This window comes from Plectropomus leopardus, chromosome 20, assembly GCF_026936395.1.
Source record: "Plectropomus leopardus strain MGB_pleo_1.0 chromosome 20, ASM2693639v1, whole genome shotgun sequence".
Classification (NCBI taxonomy): Eukaryota; Metazoa; Chordata; class Actinopteri; order Perciformes; family Serranidae; genus Plectropomus; species Plectropomus leopardus.
Genome location: NC_142195.1, coordinates 17,812,405 through 17,834,713, shown reverse-complemented (window position 1 = coordinate 17,834,713; position 22,309 = coordinate 17,812,405). Strand labels below are relative to the sequence as shown.

Here is a 22,309-nt window from a genome sequence, read left to right as displayed (position 1 = left end):
TTTTTTCTTGTTATTACATGTATCTTATGTTTTGTCTCTGTTTGATTACTGTATTTAGGCAAAGAGGCTTGAGAAATATTGTGCATACTGATGTTACTTTTAAGTAGACAATAGAAGTGTTGCGCAACGGAGTCAAATTACAGAGAAAGGCACAGTCGGCTATGAATCCCAACTGCTTTTTGCGTCTATAAAAGAGAAACGACATGGCAACACTGTTACTGTGTGCATGTGAGGAGGAGTTTATGGAAACCCTCTCCATGATTCAACTTCCTCCTGCTGACGATGGGCGTTGCCTCCTGAACTTCTCTGAAAGGTGTGACGATTTTGTCTCGCTGCGAAATTCCTCCTCTTACATCTATCTGTCCTCTCCCTGAGGTAAGAGACACCGTAAATAAATTTGATCATTGTCTTTATAGATGTCTTTTTCACGCTTAGATTTTCGCTCATGCTTTGTAGCTCTGTAGCCTCTCTCGTAGGCCTGCAGCAGCGGTCAACACTGACATGTTTAGGTTTTCACTCTCTGTAGTTGTAGTTATACGTGTCCAATCTACTTTGTGGGCTTGGTGGTCCACCTCAAACTGTCAAATGCGAGCAGTTATTATAGATTTATGCGAAAACATTTAGAAGAATAATTCAATGGATTTTTTTTCTTCATATAACCAGAGGTGGATATCAGCAGCTCAGGTAGTGAGTCAGAGGATGAAGACGAAAATAAAAAATCAGAAAAAATTTAAAAGGAGCAGGAGTCCAAAGCTTAAGATTTAAATCATTGTCCACTGATATCGAGATGCTGATACTGTTTTTTTTCTTTTCCCCAGTTGAAGACATTTCACTACAAGAGTAACAATGTCTGTTTGGGTAAGTGGTTGTATTTAAATCACATTATAGTTTTAAAAAATCCAAAAATATAGGTAGGCAGAGCAGTAAAAACAGTGATATGAACTCTATATCAAACTTGAAGAAAAAAATATATCTCGAAAGCACATAATAAACCTTAGCATATTCTGTAAGAATAAGATATGTGCATATAGATCATATATTGCACATCTATAGAATGTGCAATATAGAGATTACAATACACTTTTTAATATACTAAATAAAAATAATAACATGCTAAATACTTAAAGATAATCAAAATATAATATAAAGTACTATATACATGAAACTGCAAATTTGTTGACATTTTGTTATGAGATCACAGTGAGGCAGACTGATAGAATAATGAATCATTACATGGTAATGATTTAATCATAATTTGTTGACTCATATTGTAGGATGACCTGGACCTGCTCTTGGACTCCCCCTCCTCACTGACTGTGACAGTAAGTAATAAACTCTTACCACTCAGTTGGTGGGATTATGGTGGTGATCATGAATACATGGGTTGCTACTGCTTGGACAAATCCTGTAAGGAAACTTGGATATAATATATTAGACAGCATATTGTATAAAACCAATCTTCAACAGGGGGTGCTCAGAGCTAGGGAGACCGTCAAATTATTGTTTAGTAATTTAAGGGTTTTTTTTTTTAATGTCTGAACATACACAAATCCAACATATAATTAGCAAATCCTATACATAAAAAAATAATAATTTTTTTTCATCATACTTACTGAATCCTTATGCAATCCAGTGAGTCAGCTGATGCTGAATCACTGTGAAGCTCTTTTCCAAACATATTCGATACAAAGGGGGTCCCTGCTCTGTCTCTCTTTGAGCTCAGGGGTCCTTGGCCTGAAAAAAATGATCTATGACCCCTAAAATAAACCATGGATGGATTACTGAAAGGGCCTGCTGGGCACAGGCCCAGAGGCCCCAAGTGTCAGGGACCCCCCTTGCCTTCACCTGTAAAGTATTACTGAAATTAACAAGTACCTACCAGGAAGAGACTAAAAATTAACACAAAAGAACAGCTAATAGACAAAAAACAACTACAAGAAGAGGCAAAACAACCCCAAATATTACTCAAATTCACCTTTTAAGAAAGTCAGAATCAAAAAAAGATGCAAAACAACAAATAAAAGAGGCAGAACCACAACAAGGACTATGTTTTTTGCCCCTATGTAGAAGAGGTGGTTGAGCCTTTTGCATATCTGTGCCAAGGAGCCCAATGTCTTACAATGCAGCCCTGGTATAAACTTGTATATGGAGGTTTGTAGCTGTTATACATGTACAATGTCGATTTCTCGTCGATAATTTTTTGTTGTTATGTATGAGTATTTTATGTGTTTCTGTGCCTTTCAGTCCAATGTAAGAGGAACTGTGAAGGACAAGGTAAACTTTAAAGTGGATGAAGATGTGTCTGCACTAAGGAACGCCATGGAGGGCCTTGGTAAGTTAGTCGCCATCATCAGACAAACATGTAAAGCACATTAATAATATTTTACTGAATGTCAGTCAGTGGAACATGTTTTTATATCTGCTGGGAACCTATGAACTCTCCAATTTCAGTGTAAGTGCTAAGTCTGTTTTATGTTGTCCTCTTCCTCATAGGAACAACAGAAAAGACCCTAGTTGAGGTGTTGACACAAAGAAGTAACGCCCAGCGTCAGATTATTGCTAAGGCTTATGAGAAAACCACCGGAAGGGTATATGAATGTATTTTTAAATCATAGTTCTGACTGAGTGTTGTGACAAAGATGTAGACATAAATGTGTTTTATTAACTTTTCTCTGTTAGAAACTAGCAGATGACCTGGAGGGCGACACCCACGGAGACTTTGAGGACTTGTTGGTAGCCTTGATAAGGCCTCCTGCTGTCTACGACTGCCACGAGGTCATCAAAGCAATCAAGGTGAGATTGTGCTGGATTATTTTAAAGCGGTAATGACCCTGAATCAGAACAGTCTGTATTGGCCTGCTGATCAGAGTTCAAAGAAAATTTTGGGGAAACAGACAATAGTTCTGCAAGTTTCATTTGTTTTAACAGACTTAATTTGCTTTAGATTTGTTTGACTTAATTACATTTTGATATACTCACATTGTAATTCACTTGTGCATATCACATACAGGGTGCAGGGACCACAGAGAGCACGCTGACAGAGATCTTTGCCTCAAGATCCAATAGACAGATTGCGGCCTTGTCTGAAGCATACCTTGCAGGTTTAGTACCTTTAACAAAAATATTTGTGATTTTACTGATATGATAGTAACTCAGATTATTGTTTATATTGTGCTGTTTCATTCAAGAAACTGGAAAATCCCTGATTCATGACCTGCAGTCGGAGGTGTCTGGAGATTATGGCAAAGCGCTGCTCATCTTGGCTGAGGTACTGTGCGTTACATTTAAACTGTGGTGTGCTGCATTGCCAACAAATGAGAATCAGATCTGAAGCTTTGAATTTATTGTGGCTGGACAAGTCTGAACATTTCATTCCTATATCAAAAAATGTAAAGGAAAAAAACCTTAAGAGAAAAATGTTTGATATGTCTGTCTTCGGTTAGATAAGAGGCCTAAATTATTGAGAAAAATAAATGTCTTCTGCAAGATCTGTAAAGCCTGTCATCTACATGATCAAATTGTGACAAGTATGTTAAAATGTCATTCAAAAAGGCTCATCACTCAAAAGAGCAAAAGCCAGATATTGCATTCATTAAACTTATCACAAACTCTGTTCATGTGTTGGTCCTCACAGGGGAAGAGAGACGAGAGCACCAACGTGGATTCTGCCAAAGCTAAAGCAGACGCTAAGGTATGTAATTAAAATTCATTCATTCATTAACCCTTGTTTTTAATGTTTTGGGGATTTAAAGAAATTATGTCATGACTGTTAAAAAAGAAACACTGCATGAATTTCTTCAACACAATCTGAATGATACATGTCACATCCTGATTCACTCTATCTCCTTGTGACACACATTCACACCACTACACACCCTCACACACAATTCCCTTCTTCAAGCTACTTTTTTTTTGTTTTTAATTATTATTATTATTGCTGTTATCATCTAATTTCTTGAATTTTGCTTTGTCTTTATTTTATTAAATTATTTATAAATCACGTGGATACTGCAGAGAAAATGTTTTTTAAAAAGGCAAAATTTTGAATATGATTGAAGAAATGGCTGAAACTGCAGTAAAACTAAGATTTCAAAAAGAAAGATAGTGCAGGGCAGATTAGTTAGTGTATCACACAGATTGAAAGAGTGCTTTTGCAGTTATTTTTTTTTACATTTTTGTGGACCTTACACCTTCAGGGGACCAAGAGGCACAAACAAACACAGCTATGCTGCTGATTCCAGTCTAACCTGCTTTTTCTACGCTTAGCATGTCAAACCCTCAAAAAACAAACCAATAAATGTAAACGACATGATGCACTTTGTCATGAACATTTAAAGTCTGAAGCTGTATGCATATTCACACTCTCTCGTCCCTCCCAGGCTCTGTATGAAGCAGGGGAGAACAAGTGGGGAACCGATGAGGACAAATTTATCGACATCCTGTGCCACAGGAGTATTCCTCAGCTCCGACAGAGTGAGTTCAACCCGGAGCAGGATGTTAGCAGCGCTGTCAGGCTATACTGAGGCACAGCAGTAGTTTGAACTAAATGCTAACACCTGCGTGCTAACATGCAAGGCAGGAGTAATGTTGACCCTGTCCATCATCTTAGTTTGCTTATTTGCACTACACAAACAACACGAGGCTGACGGAAATGTCAGAAGTTTTGCAGGGGTTTGTTCTAAGCATTAGGCATATTTAAATTTTTACCTGATGATTACCAGAGTTATATTGTTTTGTATTTTTCATTAGTGGGTTTGCATGTTACAGAAAAGTTTTTAATTCTTTGTTGTTTTTTTTTTAGGTTTTAATAGTTTCAGTAATAGTTTTACTTTTTTTTTCCACCAATGCCTTGTCATGCTTGTGCCAACAAAATTGACCAATCTGACAAAGACCAAAACTAAAGACATTTCCTGTATACTTTGTTAGTAATTTAAGCACACAATATTGTTGTGAATTAGTTTAGTCTAGTTTTATTTTTATTTCAGATAAATAAAAAGTTATTTTACATCTAGTTTTAGTTTTTAGTTCAGTTTTTGAGAACTCTGGTTAATCTTGATGTGGCGCTCAGTAAAAATTCAGGGGATCATCAACATCTGCACAAAATTTAACGAAAACTGAAAAAAACGTCCGATATTGCCATCCCTATACTTTGTGCTGCTAGCATGGCTAAAATAAAGAAATTGATTAAATGAAATCCATGTTACACCCTTAACAGAAGAAAAAAGCTGTATTGAATCTTTATATTTTGGCAGCTCTGGTCGAGTACAAGAATATCAGTAAGAAGACTCTGCAGGAGAGCATCGAGAGCGAAATGTCTGGAGACCTGGAGAAGCTACTAGTGGCTGTCGGTGAGAAAAACGTGTCATTATGTGCACATATATCATCTTACATTGAACAGTGGCCTACTTTTATTCTATTGCATCTTCATGTGGGATTTAGTTAATCACTTGAGACGCATTTAAAATAAAACAAACTTTTTTTCTAAACTTGTCTAGTTAAATGTGTGAAGAGCGTTCCTGCATACCTGGCTGAGAGGCTTTTTAAGAGCATGAGGGTAAGCTGTGCAATATTTCATTTACATACTTGTTTTATACATTGTAGCATGAGGCATATTTTACTTTACTTTTTTCACTTTTCACACTCAGCATTATCCATATTATAATTTAAATATCCACATATTAGTGCTAATTGTCATTTACTGTATTTCTTACATATATATTTTACACTTACATACTCAGCGTTCTATATATACTTTTTTTTTCTTTTTACTATTACTGTATTTCTATTTTTATATACTTGTGCTTGTACTTATTTATATTTGCTATAATTATCTGTTTGGCATTATAGCAACTGAAACAAACCACAATTTCCACCCTCTCTGATTCTGAGCATGTGCATCTGTATCATGAGGGCTTTTTACATCCCAAAGCCAGCGGCTCCCAAAACAAAATCCACATATTGTATAGTTGCACACTGTCCTTTTCAGCCACAGCAGACATTTGTATTCGTCAGCAGTGGTGTGGAAAGGAATGTTAAGCCACAACTGCTTTGAATAAATGTGCACCACTGGTTGAAATGTGTAAACAACCTCGAAAGCAGATAACCACAAACATGTAAAACTGCTGTTATGCAGGATATTGAATGTAAACAAATGAGTGTTTGATTTACCCCGTTTCCAAAATTTTCCTTTGTCCAGGGTGCGGGGACCACAGAGTCCACTCTGACCAGGATAATAGTCAGTCGCTCAGAGATGGACCTGCTGGACATCAGAGCAGAATATAAGAAGCTGTTTGGATGCTCCCTCTACTCCCAGTTAGAGGTCAGTACACACACCCACAAAGATGTAATTTAATATGCTCATTATATTTGACATGAATGTCAATGTGCAACAAATATTGAATGTCTTGGCATCCTGTTTTGAGACACTGGCAAGAATGTTGTTGACTTGTGAAAGGGCAAATTCTGTATTTTTCAACCTGAAACACAATTAATCATGTTTTTGTGTCTACGTGACTAATGGAGGGAGACATCATTTTTGTAGACGGCGGTGGCAATCGTGAGCCACTGAGCACCATCGATTAACCTCCAGTTCAAGTGCTTGTTTTTGCCACTGACAGGCGTAGATTATTATTCTAAGTGTCTAATAACATCATGAAAATAACTCTGCAGAGATAAACCTTTCAGTTACAGATTGAGATCGTTCTTGTTAAACTAGAAAGTGTTTGGATTTGGTGTCGTCAAACCCACCAGACTCCATTTAAATAAACAGTAATTTTATTGTCATGAAACACAGTACATTCGAAGCTGACAAAAACAAAATAAACTCACAAAAAACTCTCAGTTCGTCTTTTCTCTGTAACAACAATCACAAACTCTGGTTTGATTATCATAAAACCCTCAATTCACCCAGCTAGATGTTAAAATATGCTGCCTCTACACACCCTTAAATTACTGTTTATACAAATGGAGTCTGGTGGGTTTGGCGATGGCAATTTTGGGGCTGTTACTGGTTTAAAAAAAGGATCTGAAGAAAAACTATCTGTGTGGGGATCCTTTTTTAGTGTTATCAGACAATTAAAATAATAATGTGAGCCTGTCGGTGGCAAAAACAAGCACTTTTACTGTAAAATGACTGCTGCTTTTCTCTCACTTAATACTGGACCAATTTCAAAAACTGTTGTTCCCATGAATCACTTAAACACAAAAACATGGCAACAGGGTTCAGGTTTTAAAATATGTAAGTCACCATTTAACATGAAAATACACCATACGTGTGTTGTTTTACATAATGGGTTATTAAAACAGAATTCCCCCCCCCTTTATGTTTGTATAGTCTGAAGTGTCAAGCGATTACGGCGACGCCCTCAAACATCTATGTGGCCAAGACGAGTAACTCCTCCCAGCTCCACTGATGAGAAACATGTGGTACGAAGTACAGATGGAAAGAACTGCAACTCTGGACGACCAGTCAGACGACCTCAACAATAGCATCATACTGATAAACTCGTTTGAACTTAGCTGGAACGAACCATCGAGAAATACTTTTGTATGTGGACTCCCACTGACTGACTGTTTAAACCACAGTGCTGTCAAGACTGAATATTAACACACACACGGATAATAATAATGGAAATGGGGTTGCTGTTGAAATGTCTCTGAATTTGTAAAAATGTTTGTATTCAACTGATAGATTTTAACTCCCCATTTCTTATATTTTTTTCTCTCTTTCATACTCTTAACAGAAATTGCCTAAAAGCTGGCACATAAATAACTGATGTAACCATACATGTAACGTTAAATAAAATAAAGACACTGTATTCTACTATTTGATGTGAGTGAGCAAAGATATAAAAGTCGACACCATGACGTTAATATAAAAAATACTATTTTATTTAAGGGTTTTGTTAATGTTGCTGTAACCGACTCCTACACAGGTCATCAGGACCTTATCTCCCCCTTTCCTCTCGTCCTCTGCAGACTTTTGAACCTCGATCTTGAACATGATCTGGAAGAAATCTCTAATGTGTCTGAGGAACTCGATCCTGGATGGGCAGTGAGAGAGATGGGTGGAGGAGGGAGACAGAGAGGGAAGAGGGAGATGAAATTTAAATTTCATTTTTATGCAAGGAGAGGCGTCTACCTCATGTCAGATGAAATATATAGTCCGACTGTCAATAAATAATGCACACTGGGAGTTTCAGAACACAGTGTCCTGCTTCTACTCCATGCTGTCTGCTTTAAAGGTCCAGTGTATAGGATTTAGGGGGGTGTATTGGTCGATACTGAAGATATTACATGTTTTTATAAGCGATTTTTCAACTGAAGCTCTCTGAGGTTTTACAAAGTAATAGTTTCTCCCATGCTGCCACTTTCTTTGCACTTAACAGGTGCAGGCAGAGAATCAAAGCTCTAAAAACGGGGTATTCAGTTAGTTGCACTATGCAACATACCAGTACATGTCACTACATCCTACACACCGGTCCTTAAAGTGACGCACTGCAGGTAAAAGTCTAAGGGCATCAGGCACCTATCATTTATTTCTTCACATTACCTTTAACTTTTAAACCAAGAATGTATAAAATTCATAAGGGAAAGACAATTCACACAAAAAAATTCATTGGTCTTCAGAAAATAAATGTATGAGCATTACCTGCGCAGATGGGGAGTGCATTGTGATGGCACTGCCAATCTTCAGTTATCATAGTACTGTACTTGAGAGGGACACAGCACCGGTACCATGATAACTGAAAATGGACAGTTCATAGTTCACTCCTCATTCGTGATGATCAAGATGTCCAAAATCAACAGTGTTAAAATTGCTTATCTATTTTTTTCTCCTTTATCCGTAAACAATTGAAACAGTTTGTTTACAAGAAATTATTTACATTTAAATGTATCTTAAACTGTAAATATATTTGTTCATCACACATTCACCAAGGACACTTTGTATGAACTGACACCGAGCATGTAAAGGACCATGTGAGTGCACAGCTGGCCGAGTCCCATGATAATGCATGTGTTACAGAGCATGTGAAAAATTTGTGCCGGGGGGAAAAAAAAAAGCCTTAATTCAACCCCCCCTCCAAAATACAACATTTCTTTCTTGCTTGCTTTTTTGACGATGAGAAATTCACACTCATAATTGACACTTCACTTGATTTTTTTCACCATTTTTCTTTTGAACTTGAACTCTATTGTGCTTTCATCGCAAGCAAAAACCTTTTGGAGCACTGGGACATTTAATTTAAGCGCAACTTAATTAAATTTTTTTTTAAATCCTGGCATTTTTCAGGGAAATTAGTAAAAAATAAACAGGGGTTTAAAAAAAAAGTGTATTAAGTGTTTATTGCCTCAGTTGTTTATTTGTCCAGCATTTTGTGCTCTAAAGTGGGACGAGAACTTTGGAATATTCACACTTGCCAACATTGGACAGGTAGAAGAATAACAGAGTGTGTCTGTATAGTAACTCATAAATAAGTCAAAGCGGGGAGCTTTGTGTGTCTGTTGCTGAGTGGCGTGGCTTACGTGTATGGGGAGAGGGGTCCGAGCAAAACCTTCGACACGTCCTGTTGGCCAAGGGTCATCAGGAGCAGCGCCAGGCTTTGATTGGATGAATCCACGCAGCCACCCTACAACAGAGAAAGAGGAGGGGCGATGCGTTTCAGCAACAAAAACAACTCAGAAATACGTCATGGAGGCGGAGATGTTTAAAAAGGACTCAGTAACCTCTGGCCGAGAATTGATTATCTCAGGTTCAACACCGATAGCTATCTACACTTGAAAAACATAGTGACCATCCAAGAGAGGTGAACGAGGGCCAGATGTTTTTCACCTCTGCCCCGCTTATTTAGAGTGTCTCAAAAATAAAAAAGACGGATTCAGTTTGGGTTTTGATTAAATTGAAGACAAACATTATTTCAAAAGCAACAAGTGCAAACCTTTTTGAGGCACAGTTTTTAGTCAGACTGACATATTTTATTACCTTGATCTTTCTCGTGCATTTTCTCGTCTTCAAGTACACGTTCAGTTTTTTAAATACTTGATGACAGCTTCTTCTTTCCCAAATAATGCTGCATTCCTGCCTCCTATGACCTCGCTCTTACGCCACCTTTTCCTCAACATACAAGGTATTTAGAGGACAGAGGATCCACTCTTTGTATCTAGGCGATCACATGCCGTCGTGGTTGCTCGACAACAGTTATGTGCTGTTCACCAGCCTGTATGAAGAGGCCTTTGCAAGACTGGACACACCCAGGAGCGTTATAAAAACAAACATTAAATGTCTGTGATTCTGTCAGTTTATAGTAAACTGCACAAGATCAGTTTCTTGCACTGTGCATCCATGCACACGGCCCAGTCACGCTGTATTATGGCATCGTAACAGCTTGTCAGCAGGAATATGATTCAATTACTTAATCATATCAACTGAGGCCACGGTGAAACTGTGGGAACATTGTCTATAATCGAGGAGGAGGCAGACATTTTGCTATCTGCATTCCCTCAACAAGTATATACGATTTATCAAACTGGGCTTCACAAAATGGAGAAAATAAAAAATCATCATATTTTTGACCACATACCTCAATATTGATGATATTGTAGGGTTGACAATTTGTGCTTTGACAAAATATTTACACAATGAGATTTTTGATAAATAATCATCAGTAATGTGGATAAAATGACAGCGGGTAAAGGCAAATAACGGAAAAGTTAGAATTACATCATTTTACTATAATGTAGCCTTTAAAACCAGGAAAAGACAACACTTGCGATATTACAATATCCAAAATCTAAGATATTTAGTGTAATATCACAATATTGATATATGCCAAGCCTCGTGTCTCCATTCTCTGAACTCTTATTTTATCGACTGTTTTATTTATTTTATTTTGTTTCATTTTATGTATTTAAATCTGCACTGAGTTGAGTACCTTTTTTTGTTCTTCAGTGTCATTTTATATTTTTTAAATGATTTTGTGTCTTTTTTTAAAGGCGCTATATAAATAAAGTTTACTATTATTATTATTATTATTATGTTAAGCCCTAATTTGTATGCTATAAAATTAATAAACACAAATACTTCTACTATGCATACTTGTGAGGAACTGCACCTCCATTGCAAATTATTTTCATCATGTTCATCCATCAACAAGCCTTGAGAGTAGCAGTATGAGGGCTTTATAGGCTTTCCATATTCTGAGAGGCAAATAATGCACAAAGCAAGTACATCTTAGTAGTTATTACTTTTTATAACTTTTCTGTGTATCCCTCCTGCTGTCTGGATACGAGTGAAATTTTCATATTTTTAACAATTAACTCCAAACAATTTTTCTACTAATTTGCATCCAGTACAAACTTAAAAGCAAAAAATACATCCATTTTTAAGTGAGGTTTAATCCAACCTCACATTTCTCTCACATTTTCCACAAAATGGAGAGCACATTAAGTCGGCCGTTAAATACGTTTTGTGCCTGGGCACCTTACCTTTTTTGTACTGCTGCTCTGAGATACAAAACTTCAGACAACCTAAAATTTTCCCTGGTACACAGTTTTTGTTACTACAAAATAATAATGCGTTCACACCTTTTCTGACATCTAGCTCCAGGCCCTGCCTTTCAGTGAAACCAGCAGACGGTTGCTTACCAGCCACAGGGCCTGATGGAAAAGTCCCTTGAATCCTTCCAGTGAAAGGCAATCCCCTTTTAAACAATCAAACTGAAAATACGTGGGCGCAAACAAACTCAAACATATGATGCAATGAAATTACAGATATAGCACATTTAATTCAATTAAAGTACTTTACTTAAATTAAAGAGGAATCGGTCTTTTGTAGAGCTGCAATGATTAGTCAGTTCAGCGATTAGTTGACTGAAAGAAAACGGACACATTTTTGATCATCGATTAATCTTTTCAGTTATTTTTTAAGCAAAAATATCCAACATTTAATTGTTGCAGCTTTTTAAGTGTGAGTTTTTTATTATATATGATAGTAAATCTAGAGTCTGGGTTTTTGGCTGTTGATTGGACAAAATAAGCAATTTGAAGACTTCACTTCGGGTCCTCGGTAATTTTGATAAGCATTTTCAAAATTTTTGGACTACACTAAATAATAAATAATGTTAGTAATTCAGAGATTAACTGACATTGAAAACAATTGTTTCAGGCAGGTCTTTTGGGTTTTTTTTTTACACTGAAGAATGCAATGGGTTTAAGGCAAATGTCCTCTTTTCTGAGGACTGGTTTTAACCTGATTCAACACCACTCTTTCTAAAGTAGAGATATTCTGAATTTAAGTGAGTACACTAAAAGAAAGTTATATTTAATACCTGGATAAAAAATCATTTTTGATGGACCCTTGCCTCAAATCCTGACTGTCCTTGTTAAATAACTACTTGACACTGGTATGGAAATATGCAGCACATGACAAAACTCTCCACACAAGCGCGCACGCAGCCAAGAGAGTGATCTCTTTACAATAAACAATATAAATAAAGATAATTTAGTATTTTAAAAAAAACTCAACAAAGTTTAACCCACTTACATCAGCTCCTGTCCAGTGTTGATGTTGCTTCCAAAAACAAAATGTCCAGCGTGTAGCTTTGGTTTACTACAAGACGACTGTACTGATTAACCATTAAACAAACAGACGCACAGAGCGCTCAGGCCTTTTAATGCAAATCCAGTTAAAATATTTTCCTTTTTCAGTTTTCAAAAATTAACTATTTCAGCAGAAGAAGTCCATTTCAGTCTGGTGTTGTCAGTTCTGTTCTCAGCTGTAGCGATCGCCCTGTCTGTCGGCTGCAGTTAGGTATTAAAATCAGTTATTCAAATGAATCTACCTGTTCTACCACCATCTGTTCATGAAAAAAAGGAGCAACATATTTAAAACTGGAGGATTTTTAGTCCGTCGCTGTGTCAAGCTGCTGAAGAGAAACGCTGGCTACCCACTTTCTCAGAGTTAAGAGGATGCATCCAACAATATTCCCGTTTCAGAGTTAATCAGCTCTGCCCTGACCAGCTAACTGGACTCACATGGCTCCTATGAGCGAGGGCTGAGAGGCAGAGCCATGTGGAGGCAAACTGAAGTCACACAATCGCTGAATCTAATTCTACATATTCTGATGAAGTGAGCGTTTTTGAGTGTTTGTGCCCGTGTGTGTTTTCAGTAACAGCCAAGTTAAAGTCTGTTACAGCTACTACTTTAAGTCAGTTAATGTGATTTTTTATCTTTGGGTTCAAACATCACCATAAACTTCTACTAAAGAAAGCCTCGTTCATCTTCAGCTAACCAACTGAAACAGTCACTGACCTATGACCTCTGCACTAGAATTGGGGTGATTTCCTGTTTTGCTGAGATCACCAGGGAACTGTACGTTTTTTAGAGAATGATCATCACTAATAACGAGCTTCTTGCGTTGGCTATATTGTATGTCATTTCCAGTAAATGCCTCAGAATAAAACGTGTGTTTCCTGTTTACAAAGTACAAATGTAGGAAGGCAGCATGTAGAGCACTCAGGCATTTTTTTCCAGTCTTAGCTCAAGCACACAACTGTTGTATGGGATTTGTTCACGTAACATAATAGAAGTGCATATTTAACAGATCCTGTGTGGACAGAGTGCTCAAATGTTACGTGTGATAGTCAGACGCTCACTTGCTGTCGAGCCGCGTCATTTAAATCCAACTCAATCGCAGGATAAGAGCTAGTTAGTTAAATAAACAAAGTTGCAAAAGGTTTCATTGTGATGTGTTCAAGGTCGGCCCAGAATAATGACTATTAGGCAAAGGTAAATAAAACGTCATCATGATGGGTTAAAATGTAACATCAAGTCAAAGAAAATTTAGTTTTTGGCAAAAAACTTGAACAATACATTTGTCTGTGTGAGAAATTTGTTTCCCCTGATTATGAAATGGATAGTAGAGGTGAAATTACAACCCGCTTAACATCCTATCACAAGCTCTAATCATCTTATAATACATAATTAAAATTACTGATGCCAAGATTTTTCATGATAAATATTTAAATCAAAATCTAAAAAAAGTCTCCTCATCTTTCCTCCAAATAATAGAAATATATTAATGGTAGTATTGATAAAGACTGGGATTGTTAAGGAGTCTCCATAATAGTATCAGTATCAATAAAAATTAACGATCCCCATCCTTAATACAACTGAACTGGATGGCATTCAGCTTGTGGTGCTCATAGTGTCAAAAAAAAATACGTAAAAAAAACAAAACCCTCTACAACACTGTCTTTCCAGACATCATGAACTGGTTAATCAAGATAATTGACAGACCTTACTGTGATTTTTTTTGTAGGAACTATTTTCTTTCCACTGAACTACACCTGCCAACTGTAACGCCATGCAGGAAAGAGCATGGATCTACTTCTTGCGCGCAACTAAGATTGCTAACGTTATAGTCCAGCCGAAAAGGACGCCATTAATGTTTACTTCTCGTGCAGTCACGAGCAGGAGCCTCTCGTCCATGAGTAGAGATATTACCAACATTGTAACTGCAGTGTCAGAGAGTAGTTTACTACATGTAGTTCAATTAAATCCTCAATTTCCAACAATGTCCTCTCCTTAAAACACAAACTTTAGGCTGCTAATAAGGTCTTACTGCCCTAGACACACGCAGTGCAGAGAGACAGTCACCCAAAAGTCGCCCAAAGTGACAAGAAAGAAAGTAACATTCATAAGTGTCAAGTAGTTTGTATCCCTGTTAGGTAGATAGACACATTTTTTAAACACATCTTAGCTGATAAATTGCCTGATCAAAACATTAGTTGGAATGAAACACCCTTTAGTTACTTTCTATATTGTGGTTTTGCCCACAGTTTCTCAGTTGAATTCCAGACTGGGGTCATTATCGGGGAATGTGGGTAAACAAGGGCAGAAAATGTTGGTAATGCGTGCTGCAGACTATAATATGTCCTGACTGTGTGTGTCAGGTATTCCCCAAGAATTTTGATTCATTCAGTGACAAACTGAAAACAGATTTTGCAGCCGCTGCATGCAGGGCAACCTCCAATAATAATCCTGCAAAAAGTTTAATATGAAGTGAGTTGAACTTTAACACAGTATAGTAATCCTACACTCTTTTGGGTGGGAAACAGTAAAAGAGGTAACAGATGTAGTTTCACGGTCAAATTTGTTCAGCATTAAAGTGACTTCTCAGCACACAAGTTTACAAAAACTATATCCCTCCAAAAACACTCAATAGTGAATTATGTTAGGGTATATTATTCTGTAAAACAGACTTGCTGGAGATGAGTACGGGCAGGTAACCTCTGTGCCTGCTTTAATTATGCAAATAAACAGGACAGGCTTGATATTTTGAATGGCAGTTGCTTTGTCAATCGGTGAGGTGATGAATGAGCTCTCAGAGAGACTGAAACACAGAAATCATGAACAATAATGTCTTGTATTTGCAACTTATCACTGGTTTAATGTTGTTGACTGCCTCTCTGAGACCAAAACAACATAAAGTGCATTTTCTCAATAAAAAATTAAAATCAGTATGAGCCTTTCCTTGTCCCATTAAAAATTCTGCTGTTAAATATCAGACATAGCTATATCATCAAGCCTACAAACGTCCTGCTGGCTATTGCCAAAAAATATATTGCAGTTAGATTAAAGTCAGATCTCCGCCTGCTGGATCGTGGCTCTCAGAAGTGAACAGCTGCACACCTCTGGATAAGACTCACTAAGGATTAAAATACGTTTTATTTACATAAAATATGGCAACCTTTTATTAACTACACAGATAATCTTCCATCCACTATGACTAAATGATTGTCTGCATGGTCCATGCCAGTGTAATAATAGACCATGCTATTGAGGTCAGCGTTATCTTATCTCTCAAATCCTCTTTCCTCTCCTTTTTTTTGTATTGTTGTACTGACCTTCAATTATATTTTTTATTTCATATTTATTTAAATTCTTATATACTTATTTATTTAGTCTATTAATCCATTTTTGAGGTACCTGTAATGTAAAATGGGTGTTTTTGTACTGTCAATTTGTGACTCTGTGGGTATATATTTTGAAAAATAAAAAATAAATAAATATTAAAATATGCTTCTGTTGGAGGTTTATGGGCACGAGGCCTGCTTCAGCATGACTGAGTGTCTACGTGTGTTCACGTGGAAATAAAGTGTGTATCCCCTCTTTACAGCAGCCTGTACAGTCAGTGCTGAAAGAGGGACCAAGTGACAGATGAAGACAACTCAGCTACTTAACACGTAAAAGACCAAAATAAATCTGATCCTGGTCTGTGACAACTGGAAACCGGATCTTCTGTTTTACAAACAACCCCAAAAACCACAATACTGACATGATGGTGTGTGGAATGAGTTTGTATTGTATGTGAGGGTTTTTGCAGTACTTACCCGATGTACTTCCTCTAGAAGTAGTTTTGCACAGCTCTTGCCGAGGTCCTCTGGTAGTACGGGGTCTCCCTGTCCCTGTGGCGTGGATGACATCTCAGCACTGAGGAAGGAGCCGTTCAATGTCTCTGCCACCAGGGTCAGACCAAAACCTGGAGACCTGTGATTAACCAACAATGAAGTACTTTTTGTAATCTCTGAATAAGATGAGATAATTGACACATTGCTTAGAAATTCACAAAAACGGGTTGTGCATATTTACAGTGCTGTATGGTTCTGTTGTGGTCCGCTGTAAGAGTTTTACCTCATGAAGGTAATGGGTTCTCTCAGTACCCATGAGTCTACCTTTTACAGATAAGCCCACTTTATGCCAGTACCATGCAGCTTTTTTACTCTAACTTGATTCCTAGCCAAGACAATCTGGTAAGAATTGCTTTAACTTGTCAATATGGACATCAAAACTGTTTTGAAATGCAAAATAATGGAATTGTAAACATGTGATTAATCGCAATTAACTATTGAAATTCTGGGATTAATCGCAATTTTAAAAATGAATTGTTTGACAAACCTAGAATAAAGAGAGTACAGGTGATAGAAAGTGTGCAGGATTTTTGTTTCTTTTTAACTAACAGGTTATGGCCCTGTTATTATATTCATGTTGAGATACTCACTTGCCAGAGTTGGCTCCTTTCATGTGGTCGGTGTGGATGTAGATGTCTGGAATAAACTGGTTGAGGACGCTCCTGGCTGACTCCACTATCCTGTTGGCCATCTGAGGAGAAACTCGAACCGAATATCTGGGTGCAGACTGTCAAGGACCTTTGATGACTCACACGACAGAAAACAAATCACCAAGATTCTTCAATATAATATATATAAAAATGAGATCAAAATTATTACGCAAGTATTTAGATCATTTTCATTTTTAGGCCAAAATGCCAAAAATGATGTGGTTCAGGCTTCTCCAATGTAAGGATTTCCTGCTTTTGTCTTGTTTATTAACACTGTAAACAGAATATCTTTAACTTTTGGTCAGACTAAACAAGACATCTGAGACTGTCATACTGGGCTTTGCAATAATATTTTTCTTTATTTTCTTTTATTTTATAAACTAAAAGATTAATTAAGAAAATATTTAGTAAATTAAACTGTGAAATTTAATAGGACCTAAATATGAAAATGCTTTAAAATGACATTATGCATCACTTCTGTTTTGTTTACAAATTTTAAAAAAGGCTTTGGCTGTGAGTCTGAGAAGGATACGCCACTCCTCTGATCCTCTTGATCTTCCCTGGTTCAGTCAGCTGCACGGGCTTGATGGTCCTGAGGACGGGACATGAAAATAATACTTCTCCTCCTCCACCAGGTGCCATACCCCTCTTTACAACCTGAGGATGCAGCAACAGTGGGAGAGGATACATTGACTTGTTTTAAAAAAGCAGCGTGATATTTTAATGTACCCATAACAACATTACGCCATCATCAATCAAGAGGCCGCCGCTGTGTCTTCACCTTGAGGTCAAAGTTTTCTCCATTGATGCCAAACTTCTTCATTAGAGGGAGCGCTGTGGACTTCAGCATGTCGACCTGCAGGAGACAGAGCGTCAACATACTTTGAGAAAAGTCCCATCACAGCAACAAATTGTTTCCATGACAACTCTACTATACAGCCTCATCTCTATGTGTTATTGTTTGTGGTTTGTTGTTTAAAACCTTGTAGCTCAGAACATAGAGAAAAGGACGATGCAGTGGCCGAGACTGTTTCTTGGGGTTGTTTGTTGAAGAAATTGATTCCATTTGTCTCAGCCTGGAATCATATTTAATGATTCTCCAGGAGACCGCAACTTTTCCACAAATTTCAACATTTACTGTAGTTTCCAGTCACCAAACCCAGTCCCTTGTTTCTGGTTGTGAAGATACAATTAAGCAGTGCACAAATGTCTAAACATTTACTAACAAAAACGATTGCAAAAGACCGTGCAAGGCAATTCAATTCAATTTTTTGTGCAAAAGAAAAAAGTCAAAAAACTTTGCAACATACACTGTAATATTTTCAAAAAGTTGCCGTGTGATCAGGCATTTTAGGCTGCAGCCATCCCAAAAAAAGCCTGTGAAGTCCTGAAGGGACTGCTAACTGGCTGTGTTTATGTCTGTCTAATGGTCCCTCTTGCAGCGCTGACTTTACATTCTGCTGTGAAGAGGTTACACAACGTTGTCACTACAGAGGAAAACAGACAGCATTTGCAAATTTAAAATGTTAACAGTTTAAAAAGTCAAAATAAACACTTCTGAGTTGATTTAAAAACCTGACTAAGCCTCTGACCTTTTATGTCAAAATCATCAACTCAGCAACAAACGCACGTAGTGACATCAACATTGTTTATATGAGTCGACGTTAATTGCACGATATGATGTGTACACTAGAGGGCAGTGCCCATTTGGGTTTGTGAGGCGTACCCAGAAATTCACTGTACAAAGAAGAAGTTTCTGAGAAGAAGAATGCTTCAGCCCCACCCAGTGTGATCATGAGCACATCAGAAATTGACTCAGGAGAAAAATTTAGAAGAAAAAAAAAAGTAAAGTCAATAATGTGTCCTCACCGTTGGGTCAGTGGGGTCGTTGGTGACTCCCCTCAGTGTAGCCTTCAGCGAGGTCTTCATGAACGGAGCCAGCATGAGCAGCGCCTCCAGATAGTAGCCAATCGAGCGCTGCATGTTGCAGTCATGTTCGACCGAGCCGCCATACAACAAGCCAGGCTGGTAGAATAACACAGTACCTTGGGAAGACAGACAAATGAGGACACATAGTGAGACCAAGATGTAACAGGCAGTACTTCAGAGCAGAGGACACACTAAGTCATTGTTTGCAATTCACAAGTAATTCTCAAGTCTCTGAGTCAAGACAGGAAAGTTCAAATTCAAGTCCTAAGAATATCATAATGCACTCTTAACCAAATATAATAAATAAATATATGTCACACCCAAAAAAAAAACAGAAATGAGATGTAAAAAAGGTTGCGAAAAAACAAATACACAGGTAACACTGAATAACTTCTGCTAAAATACTATTATTCATATCCAAGTTGTCCATCTGCTGGGGAAATATCAACACTCTGCTATCCTCTGGCAGTAAACAGAAATTACATAAACCACATAGTCTGTGACGAAGGTAAAGCCAGTCGTAGCCTAATGATAACGCTCACCTGTTTGGTTAATCTCTATTCTGGAGCCATTGGTCACTTTGTCAAGCAGTCTGATGAAGCTGGCTTCAAAATCTGGAGAACACAAGCAGGAAAAATATTCAAACCAAACATTTCACAAGTAGGTTTGCAGCAATATACCGTTTTCAAGATATAGAATGGTATGAAAACTGACAGTTATCATACCGTGTACATTTGCTCATTTACTGTGTGTGTGTGTGTGTGTGTGTGTGTGTGTGTGCACTGACAAAGTGAACATGTACAAACCGTCAACCCTAAGTTGCAGTATTTTTCTTATTTTGAACAATTAATGAATATACCATACATTGAAAAACATAGGTGGGGAAAAAGCTGATATATCCAATATTGGTATTGTTTATCGGGCAAATTAGTTTCTTATGTATCAGATATTGGCAAAAAAAAAAAAAAAAAATCCAAAAATCCAATATCGTGCATCCCTGCCTTTTTCAGTCCACTAGATAAATGTTGCTGCAAAAAATGATTAAAGTAAGATGAAAACTTCATTTTATCAGATACAATCACATGCTGACATAGTTTTTACTTAATATGCAGTTGGCAAGAGGTAATAAATCGCAATAGATCTCAACACACATTATCACAATACTCAACATATCGCAATACATTTAAAAAAGCAAAAATATTGTACCATGATCTAAGTATCTCATTAATATATTACATCACATCTAGTGATCCCACCCGTTTTCTAAGATACTGTAAAAAGGCAACCTTTCTTCTTTTTACACATGCTTCTGTTAAAAAATATTTTCAAGTGTCAATTATACAAAAAAACGTGTTTAACAAAAAACTGTTTTCTTACACTGATAATGATAATAGTAATTGTGCAATAACGTATACCGTAATACCGTAATATTTTCTAAAATAGTTATCATACTGTAAAAATCTCAAATTTTTGGAACCTATTTTCAACAGTTGCATCTGACAATGAAAGACATGATTTTCTAATTTTATGCAAGAGTTTTTGCTTATACCAACAAGTCGGTGAGACAAACTAATACCTTATTTTAACATTTTACAAACACTATCAAAACATATGTCTGTGGTAACTTCTGATGCTCCTCACTCACGTGTCATAATAAGTCACTCTAATAATGTGAGAAAGAGCTCTAAAAACACTGGTTCAATGCTCTTAAGAAGCCAAACAACAGCATAACTTGCACGGTGAATTAACATTTATTTTTTCTCACATTTCCACCTCTGTCCCTCCGTCTCCCCTCCTCTGCCGCCCAGTGATAAAACACACTCCCAACTGCGTAACAGCTAGCAGGTTAGCCACCGAGCTAACTGCGACGCCACATGCAGAGTGAAGCTGAAACTCACCGCGGAGCCCCGGACTGTCATCTTTAGACCGGATATTTTTTATCTTTACACGCTTCCCGCTGAGTGTGGACAAAACCAGCCGCTGTCTGAAGAAATTGCAGCCGTCGTAAGTGAGCCCGTGGCTTGCCATGTTATTGTTGTTTCTGCCTGGCGTCAGTGGAAATCCACGTGTTTGTCCAGGAAGACGTTAGTGGGAGGCGAATGTACGGCAAGCCAGAAAGGACAAAAATGATTTGTTTTTCTAAACATCATGATGCCAGATGGTAACAAATGGACTAACAAATAGAAAACAATTATAACATTTCAAAATAATATTTTTTAGGGGTGCATTTTTTGGTAGGTAACCTTAAAGGAACAATTATTTTAAGAAATGAAAAAAAGTTTAAATTTAATAAAATGTAATTTATTAAAATTTAATTAAATCCTTGTGGATAATATAAAAAAACCTTTGTATTTAAGATTAATGTCATTTTAAATTGAAAATCATTTTCAAAATAGTTTTTTTAGATGATTTTTTTTGTGTGAACATTACCCTGTAAAAACTGTACCACAATGAAACAGCCCATGGGGATGAAGTTTAAGAGTGCAAGCATGTTTCAGTTAACTTGACATAAAACAATTTATCAAACTAAACTATCATTACCCTCTTCAATGTTTTTTTTAACGTCTGAATGCTTGTTTTCAGCGTCCTGGTGTATGTCTTTCTGAATACAGCTTACACAAGGTACAAGGTAGATTTGTTAGTCTTTTTTTTTAGTCTTTTATTAAATTCTATTAGTCATTTAAGGTTAGTCTTTTTTTTCTTTTTGTTTAGGAAATTTACATCTACTTTATGTTCCCACCATTTAACTGCTGGGTTGGTACTAACTTGCTGTCTTCCAAACTTCTAAATTCTGATTCATCCTCACTAAGTGCTAATTTTACCCTTTTCTTCTTTGAAAAGTCATAGCATAATACTGCGTTCAATCTGTAAATAGAAGAAAACTGATCTGCAGAGGACTCACAAAGAGTACTGTTAGACTATACAGTGTCATAGCCTGAACCTTATTACCACCAACCCAACATTAGTAAATGTATCTAGGTCAATCTTTAGAGATAAAAAAAAACAAACATGATGACTGTTATGCATTTAACTGTATACAAACCAAATAATGCCATAAATGTAAGGCGTTGCTTTGCATTTTAACAGTTCTCTACTACTTAATTATAAGATAAAGTACATTATACAATTAAAAATTAACCTTGACTCATCTATCATTGTAAATCATTTTACATTTTTTTCAAGATTGTAAAATGAAAGAAAAAGACATTTTCAGAACATTTTGAGGATAGTTGATGGAGCTGAACCATGGCACCAAAAAA

At 36.9% G+C, this 22,309-nt stretch overlaps 2 protein-coding genes across 3 annotated transcripts; one reads left to right on the top strand and one right to left on the bottom strand.

The window, feature by feature from the left end:
* The first annotated feature begins 234 nt into the window (after positions 1 to 234).
* anxa3b (annexin A3b) lies at positions 235 to 8,194 on the top strand. 2 transcript variants are annotated; one of them, XM_088070891.1, is made up of 15 exons: positions 235 to 375; positions 819 to 858; positions 1,275 to 1,322; positions 2,245 to 2,332; positions 2,494 to 2,588; positions 2,680 to 2,793; positions 3,011 to 3,101; positions 3,189 to 3,268; positions 3,635 to 3,691; positions 4,380 to 4,473; positions 5,253 to 5,348; positions 5,496 to 5,554; positions 6,197 to 6,319; positions 7,334 to 7,425; positions 7,978 to 8,194. In XM_088070891.1, the coding sequence occupies exons 2-14, from the start codon at positions 847 to 849 to the stop codon at positions 7,391 to 7,393; spliced, it is 1,017 nt and encodes a 338-aa protein (XP_087927017.1). In that variant the 5' UTR covers positions 235 to 375; positions 819 to 846; the 3' UTR covers positions 7,394 to 7,425; positions 7,978 to 8,194. The 2 variants fall into 2 exon arrangements, with proteins under 2 accessions (XP_087927017.1, XP_042364879.2); XM_042508945.2 differs by lacking the exon at positions 7,978 to 8,194 and having other exon boundaries at positions 7,334 to 7,825.
* On the bottom strand, positions 7,869 to 21,165 carry rcl1 (RNA terminal phosphate cyclase-like 1). The gene is made up of 9 exons (XM_042508944.2): positions 20,948 to 21,165; positions 19,592 to 19,663; positions 18,990 to 19,165; positions 17,902 to 17,976; positions 17,653 to 17,777; positions 17,061 to 17,186; positions 16,393 to 16,549; positions 9,526 to 9,629; positions 7,869 to 8,042 (listed from the first exon to the last, which is right to left on the bottom strand). Exons 1-9 carry the CDS (start codon positions 21,075 to 21,077, stop codon positions 7,889 to 7,891), a joined length of 1,119 nt encoding a protein of 372 aa, XP_042364878.2. The 5' UTR covers positions 21,078 to 21,165; the 3' UTR covers positions 7,869 to 7,888.
* Between the last annotated feature and the right edge of the window lie 1,144 nt (positions 21,166 to 22,309).